This window comes from Lathyrus oleraceus, chromosome 2, assembly GCF_024323335.1.
Source record: "Lathyrus oleraceus cultivar Zhongwan6 chromosome 2, CAAS_Psat_ZW6_1.0, whole genome shotgun sequence".
NCBI classification, from domain to species: Eukaryota; Viridiplantae; Streptophyta; class Magnoliopsida; order Fabales; family Fabaceae; genus Lathyrus; species Lathyrus oleraceus.
This window is the reverse complement of record NC_066580.1, coordinates 440,402,691-440,411,339: the sequence shown is the minus strand read 5'-3', so window position 1 is coordinate 440,411,339 and position 8,649 is coordinate 440,402,691. Positions and strand designations below refer to the sequence as shown.

The window sequence follows — 8,649 nt, the reverse complement described above, 5'->3', positions numbered from 1 at the left end:
GTTTGCCACCCTTGTTTGTTTGTATGTTTTGTGTTGTTTGGCGTGCGTAAGCCGAACTACAGTGGCTCTGATTCTCGTTCCAGACGAGATATGTAGGCATAGGATGCGATGTCCTATCGAGCTCCCTTCTCTTAACCCCACCTGCGTTCCCTGTGTGTGTGTGTGATGTTTAGCAACCTTTTCTTTTCTTAGAACGTGGATCCCGTCGAGTACGACGGACGTGAGGGGTGCTAATACCTTCCCCTTGCGTAACCGACTCCCTTACCCTTTCTCTTTGGTCGCGAGACCATTTCCTTTCCAGGTTTCTCTGAGCGTTTCCTTTCCCTATCTTGGGATAAATAACGCACAGTGGCGGCTCTGTGTGTGTTTTTATTTGAGTCCCGCCGGTTGTTTTTTCGCAGGATGCGACATGTGGGAGAAGAAACAACGAGGTCTCCGAGTGCCATCTCTCCACGAATGCATTAAGCATCTTGTGGTTGATCGTAGTATAACCGGTCATGCACAAGTCCTTCAGGCCAAATAAGGACAAAACTGATTGAAATCATTCCTCATTCAGCTGAGGCAACAATCTTTCTCCCGTGGTTAAGAAACTTCTGCAGATCACGTTCTTGAAATTTGTCAGAAACAATCAATTTCAAAAATTAAAATTAACGTCAAAATAAATAAATAATCCAACTAATGCTACCTCTATGTCCCAGATATGTCTGGCAATATGGTCTGGATACAAAGACAGTAAGGAAAAATCAACTGGACCACCTCCAAAAGCCTCTGGCTCGGCATCCGCAATAGCCTCACCCTCCGGAGGTGGCACTGGATCATCATGTGCAGCAGTATGAGGTGGAAGTGGATCAGCAACATCTACAGTAGGAGGTGGCACTGGTGAAACCTGACGCCTACGAGAGGATGGGGGACTGATGCGTCAGATGGTGAATCTCGTCTCCTACGGGAAGAAGAAGGTGGAGTGGCATGGGGAGAAGCATGAGCCCCAGAAGTAGCAGCTTTGTCTGACCAGATGGACCAGGAGCATCCGGAACCTGCTGACTTTTTTCCCTCCGAACAGATGCATGCTGAGAGGCTCTGCCATGCCTCAATCTATCATGTTTATCATCCATTATGTCTGTAAGTTAAAGTAAGACATACCTTTAGTGCCGGAAAACATGTTACGTAATATACTATCTGGTTGAATAACATATGAGCCAGCTATAGTGAGAGTCATGTTACTCAGTGTGATTCACCCACTTTCAATTCTTTTACCGTTTTCAGTGACATGATATTTATGCTAGATCCAAGATCACATATAGCATGTGGAATCTTCATTCCACCGATATTACAAGAAATAGAAAGCTTACCTGGGTGTTTTAACTTTGATGGCAAGGATTGAGGTACAACCATATCATCCTTTTCGGTCATGTTTACATGTTCCTTCACCACTTTCTCTTTCGTCCCCTTTAGTAATTCTTTCATAAATTTATCAAACTTAGGCATTAGTTCTAAAATTTCATGGAACGAAATACCTACCTGGAGAGTAGCTAGTATTTCCTGGGACTTCTCAAACATCTCTACCTCATTATCTTGAACCAGTTTCTTTTTTATTATCGGATATGGTGGTTTTATATCCTGTAAAGAAGGATTTGGTTCAGTCAGGATTTGCTTCTTTGTTCTTCTCTAGGGAGAGTTTTTATCAATGAGTTGATCAATGGTGACTCCTCTTTCCTCTTGGTCACCTTGATTGTTACCCTCCTCTTTTTCAATTCCACCTTCTTTTTTCTCAATCACATCCTTTTAACTATTTCAGGTTTACCCTTTTCAGTAATTACACCAAAATCTGTTTCCACATCCTTGCATGTTTCATTCTTAGGATTGTCCATAGTGTTACCTATAAATCCCTCACTTGAGCTTGGCAAAACAACTATTTGTCTGGATAACTGAGCAATATGTGTTTCCAAATTCTTGATTGACTCATCATGGTTTCTACTCATAATTTCATGGTTCTTATTTACTTGATCAAAGCTACTTTGAGTGATTTTAATGAAATTTTGTAAGGTCTCTTCCAACTGTGACGGTTTCCTTTGAAATGAAGCTTGTTGGCTTTGTTGTATACCTTGGTTAACACTTGCATTTTGATTATTGCTCCAACGAAAATTTAGGTAAACTTTCCAACCCAGATTGTATGTGTAGGAATACGGGCTATTCTTCTGAAAATTAGCAAATTGGACTTCTTCACTTGACCATTCCAATGAGCACATTCTATTCACATGTTCTTCTCCATAAAATTCACACCTAAGTGTTTGTACCTGGCTCACGTTAGCTTTACCTAAGCTGCTTTCAGCTAGCTTTTTATTTAACAATTCAATCTGAGCTAAAAGAGCAGTATGTGTATCAACAACTAACATACCTTTAGGCATTCCCACAGTTTCAATCTTGACCGAACTTTTGCTTTTTGAATGGTACTCATTCATACACATCTTTTCAATTAGGTCTTTCACGTGTGGTTCAGTCATTTGGCGGATGGTACCTCCTGCAGAATCATCTAATAACAGGTGAGTTTGATTCTTGAGATATTTAATGAAATTTTGCATCTGCTCCATATAATTCATGTTGTGATTTGGTGATCTGCGTAACAAAAGTTTAAATCTTTCCCAAGAGTCATAAAGTGACTCAACTTCCTGCTGCTCAAAATTCATAATTTCTGCTCGGCGATCGGTAAACTGAGTAGTAGTGAAGAATTTTTCTAGGAATTTATCCTCCAATTCCTTCCAAGTCTGATTTGTTTGATTAGGAAGGCACAGTAACCAAACTTTCGCTCTTCCAATCAGTGAGAACCCAAACAACATCAATGTAACATGGTCTTCAATGACATAAGTCAGTTTGCACATTGAAGTTGTTTCATAGAAGGGTGCAAGATGCGCCCACGAGTCTCTAATTGTCTTCCCGTCGAATGATTTTCTCTTAAACCTGAAAGTACAAAATTCTTAATATCAAAGTTAGCATGGTATGCCGGTACAAACCCTCTCGAAACCTGTCTTCATCGGTTCTTTTACAATAATCCCCCATAGTTAGGGGCGGTGCAACTGCTATGGTGACTTCCTCTTTAGAGTCAAAAGAACTTGATAGTTGCTCTTCTATTGATATTCTGTCATCCAGAGCTGCTTTTCTGAGAGCATATGCGGTTCTTTCAATTTCTGGATCCAATGGTATTAATGTTGACCCAGAAATACGCATACACAAACAAAAAATACCTCAATAGCATCATGATAACAAGAAAATAAAACAAAAATCAAAAATACTAAAAATAAAATGTTGCACAAACGTCACCTTGTTGAGATATCAATACTCCCTGACAACAACGCCAAAAATTTGATGACTTCTCGGCAAGTGTATCAACAACGTTGAAGTAATAAAAAGATCAAATTCACAAAAATTGCTTCTAATAAGACAAAATGTGTGCAATGTATAAAAACTAGTAAAAATGGAGGTTTTCGAGTTTCAGTGCGAAAAGTAAATAAGAGATTAAACAAAATTACGAAAGCGGTCAGGTTGTGTTTTAGAATCCCCTATTTCTCTATTGTTGAAGTTTGATGCCTTGTATGAGTGATCTTATCAATATAACCCCACGACGAATTAATAAAACCGTTATATCCGATCCCCCACGAAATAACTCACTAACCACTACTCGGAGCTTTCTTTCCCTAGTACGCCAGCGTAAGCAAGGTTAGGCAATGTATAGAATGTTAATTCCCCATGCCACTACTCGGGGTTTCCTATTCCTATTCAACCAGCGTAAGTACAATAATTATCCTAGGTCCAACACATAGACTAATGCTCAATATTCCCTATGTATCCAAAATCAATTTAAAAGAGTATCTCACATAAAAAGCATTAAGAACAATAAGCAATTGAATGACATTATAGATCAAAAGATTCATACAAAGACAAATCAACATAAAATCCAACAATATTGAAATAGGTTCATCATAACACAACTTAACCTAGAGGAGCTTAGCTACTCATAATCCAGATAACAATACCATAATTGATAGATGAAAATAACATACGAATTTCCTTGAAGTAATGGCCTCCAATGGCTTCGAATGCCCTAAAAATCACCCTTGATGCTCTCCAAATTATGCTTTGCTCTCCAATTTTTGTAACCCTTATTAAAGTGCCAAAATTCCCCTTAAAAAGAGCTCAAAATGGATCATACGCGTCACAAAAATCCCAGAAAAAGGGAACATCGTGCGTGATGATTTGCATCATGCGCACGATGCAACTTTTATGGCCCCTATTGCGCGCACGATGTTGTGCGATGGTGCATATGATTATTTCCAAAATTGCACTCTTTTTTGCTCATTTTTCACTCAATATTTTCACTAAGTCCACAATCTTCACACTTAGCTATTTTTTCCTTATTTTTTGGTATTTCTTCTTCATTTTGGCTCATCTTTAGCTTGTTTTGACCTGATTCTTTGACTAAATTCATGCAATGACGGACTGTCATCAAATCCTCCATTAGAAAAGTGACCCGTGGCACTTGAGGAGGAGGGAGGAAAGGTTTTTTCTTCAACGCCCTATCTTTCTCTTTTCATTTATTTTATTATTTAAAAAAAGGGTTTTTGGTGATTAAATTAAAAATAAAACAAACAACATAAAATTAAACTAAAAACATAGTTAATTCTAATTAATTCTATCGATTATTTTGACTAAAAATCAAATTAAAAAGATAAAAATGAACAAAATCGAGTGCGAAAATGTTTGGAAAAATAAAATGAATGCACCAAAATGATCAACGTGAAATATACTTTTGTAAAACAGGAAAATTTTGATCAAGCTTTGAAGTAAAAAATGACCGGTTGAAAAGGCTCAGGTTGATCAACATGCGACTGCCAGAGGGGTAAAAATAAAATAAAACGAGCACTCCAGATTAAAATATGTGAAACGTAGATCAATAAAATTGATGTCTGTAAGTTCGATTTAAAAAAATTTCGCCCGCTAATTTTGTGTACATCTGAGAATCAGTTCAACCGATTTGTCTGTAGATTCAAAAATTTATTCTTATTGACATTAGGTTAGCTTAAAAAGATGCATGAGACGATGAAAATGCATGAAATACAATTAACTCAAATTTTTCATTTTAAAATAGAATGAAAGTTGACTGAATTTTGACTTTTATTGAATTAATGAATGGCTGACTAAACTCTGATGCAAATGCTTCGATGAATGAATGTTTATGACAAAATTGGGGTATGACAGACTCATCAGTGGTATCAGAGTCGTTGGTTTGAGTGAAGACTCGACTCACTTGTATCTAAAATCCTCTCCACATGATGGTGGGTAGGAGGCACGGGGCATGTACCGTTGAAAAAAGTGTCAAACGACGGTACAAGTCTATGTGGATGAAAGAGCTTCCGCTTGAGGGAAGTATTGTTGATAGACTCACAATTGAGAGCGAGTGTTGAAAAAACAAGTGTGAGTTGGAATTATTGAGAAACAAATGTGGAAAAGTTTCACATTTACTATAAAATTGGAGATTGAGCATTTTATAAGTGAGAGAACTCACACCAATAATCAGGAGGCCATAATCAGGAGGCCATAACTTCCACATGGATTGTCCAAATTGGAAGTTCTTTATATGCACAAACTCCATTTGACATGTACTTTCATGGTGCATAATTGGATTTTCTCAAAAGTGGCCAATGCAAAAAGTCAAATTTCAACTGGACAGTTAAATGGACCAAGGGCAAAATTGTCCAACTTGTGAAATAATTGGAATTTTTGAGTGGGGATTTTTGCTACACCTCATAAATGGTATTTGAAACTTGTTGGAATCATCATAACATGGCTAGGTTTCATGATTTGGAATTTGGCTTGTAAAATGAAATTGCAAAATTGGACAAAGTGCTATCACATGTGGAATTTCCAAAATATTCATCCAATGGGAGTGAAACAAGTTGCAACAGCTCACACATGTCATTTTGAGAGTGTGTGAGCTGTCCATGAGGTGGCAATGAGCTGGCTTTGGAAAATACCATTTTGCCCTTACTTGAAAATGACACTTTCACTAATCAAATGCAAGTTGGTTAATAAACATGATTAAGCTTGGATTAAGCATTCATATATAAACCTAATCATCCAATAATCATAAGAGAAAAACACATTTCCCAAAATCAGATCTCAAATTCTTGAAATTCTCTCAAATTCTCAAGAACACAAAAACCAAAAATTGACAAGAACTCTCTCATTTCTTGATCAATTTTCGAAATTCTCTTTGCTGCAAACTCCTCTCATCATCATCTCCAACTGTTTGTGAAGATTGGAAGGAAAGGAGCTCTGATTCGCAGCTGTACAAACTTGCTCCATCAATGGTGAATCACGATTTGGCGCAGTAGAAGCAATCTCTCTCGAACCTGAGCTTTGTATGCAACTTCTTGTAGCTTCTAGGCCATCTGTTTCAAGGAATCGAGCGTCGAAACTCCACGAATCGCAACTGCCTTCGAATTGAGGTTAGTATTCGAGTAACACGATTCTTCAACTGGTCATATGCGTTTTGTAGTGCGTTTCATGTAGGTCATGGTGATGCTTGTAGTTTTAGAAATGGATAGCCGTAGGTTACGAAATCTGGATTGGAAGTTTTGTAACCAAACCCTAACATGATCGATTCAGGAGATAGAGGAACAGTTAGGTTAAACTAGGTTGATATTCGTACTCTAGGTTAGAAGACGAGTCCAGCGGTTATTCATTTGCTCATTTTGGTGGAAGTTCATGGATCATCGTGTTTTTGCTTTTTCTGGCAATTTCTGGAATGGAACGATGAAGATTAAGCTGTTTGATCTGAAATTTGGTTTGAATTTTCAAATAAGGCGTTTACCGCCCCCGTGTTTCCATAATTACCAATACTGCCACTGAATAATTCATTTAAATTATATTAATTCTAAAAAATTCTAAAAAATTCATAAACACTTTAGAAAATTCATAAAAAATTCATAAAAAAATCAGAAAAATATAGGGATTTTTAGGTTGACTTCCTTGTTGACTGTAGAATTTTTTTGACCTATTGGTTGAAGTTGTGCATGGTAATATTTGTGTTTGACTTAGGTTTGTTTCACATGTGCTATATTTGATACATTCTACCATTTTGATTGGGAAATTCTCATATTCTAAAATAAATTCTTGAAAATTTTTGTGGTAATTGTAGACTGGTTGATGATGATTTACATGTACATTTTGTGAATTTTTGATTCCTGGTGATTGAGTTATGAATTTTGGAACTTAGGTGTGACAATTGGTGTCACACCTCATTATGTCAATTTGCTGGATTTATTTGAATGACCTAGGCTTGTTAGAATGATGTGAAATTTTGCATGATGGTTCATTAACATGTTAAGATGCTATGTGAATTTTTGTGGAATTTTATGTGGCATTTTCAAATTGATTGCTATTTTTCATCTCTGTTGGTCAAATGTGCAAGCTCATGTGACATATGTTGGTAGATCTTTTGTGAAATGCTCATATGGTATTGAATGATCATGAAATTTGGTAGGAATGTTATAGACACATTGTATGACATCCCTGTTTTGGTCTCATCCATTTCTTTATTTGTCTTCATGGATTTATGAATTTTTGAAGTGGCTGCATGTGTTGATGTTGTGATTTGGAGCATATAATTGTGTCTGTTTTTGTTGATTTTCATTGACATGGTTCCATTTGTCCAATTAAGCTAAAATTTGACATGCTAGACCTTGAACATGTGCTGTTTAGGTATAATTTATTTGGGGATTTTTGGAACTGTTTTGATATGGAATTGAATGCAATAGTTCTGTTTGGATGTTTGGTGTTCCATTTGAACTAGTTTGATTTGTTTTGTGCATAAAATGAACATGATGAATGATATGGACACGGGACTAGTTGTGTTGGCTCTTGTTTGACATTAATTTGAGTTTGGTTGGATATCCCTTGCTGTTTAGGAATTTTTCTTGCCTTTGGACCCTAGGCTTGGCCTAGTGGTCTAGTTGCTAACATTTGATTGAAATTTCAGGATGAAAAGGTGCAATGTGAATGGAGAATGATCCAAGTCAATTCAATTGATGTTGTTTGATGTTTGTACACTAACACAACTTTGTTTTGTAGGTTGTGAAGTTTGGGCTTGAGCTCATAGCTTGCCTTTGTTGTGCATTAGTTTGTATAGTCTGACTGATTAATACTTGCTGTTTATTTTTGTCTGTCTGAGTACTAACTGTGTTTGACTGTTTCCAGGTACTTTTAGTTGCTCAGTTCCTTGTGAACTTTTGCTTTGCTTTGCTTAAGCAACTTGCATTGAGGTATAACTTCCTAACTTCATGTAGTCTGGAGACCCGGTCTGTTATTTGACCGGGCAAATGTCTGAAGTCCTCCTTAAGAGGCAATGATTGTGGTTGTTTATTTTTCGTGTCAAGCAGGTGAAAGTCCTTTAAATAAGGCAATTGGTGGAAGGTAGGGGTATGCAGTCTATCCCCCACTATTCTGTGAGTCTTCTCCTTGCTCCCATTACATGGTTGTAGCATTGAGATTACAAGCCCAAGATCCGTGCAGTGCACGTTGTGTCAGAGTCTCTGAGTATAGAAGGGTTCCCCCATTCTGGACCCATGCTCATTTGTCAGAAGCTCTCCCTGGTTA

General features: G+C 37.2%; 1 protein-coding gene across 1 annotated transcript; it reads right to left on the bottom strand.

Moving 5' to 3' along the window:
- Nucleotides 1-548: 548 nt before the first annotated feature.
- On the bottom strand, nucleotides 549-3,222 carry LOC127123613 (uncharacterized). The gene is made up of 6 exons (XM_051053813.1): nucleotides 3,020-3,222; nucleotides 1,788-2,955; nucleotides 1,236-1,617; nucleotides 997-1,117; nucleotides 686-893; nucleotides 549-593 (listed from the first exon to the last, which is right to left on the bottom strand). Exons 1-6 carry the CDS (start codon nucleotides 3,220-3,222, stop codon nucleotides 549-551), a joined length of 2,127 nt encoding a protein of 708 aa, XP_050909770.1.
- Between the last annotated feature and the right edge of the window lie 5,427 nt (nucleotides 3,223-8,649).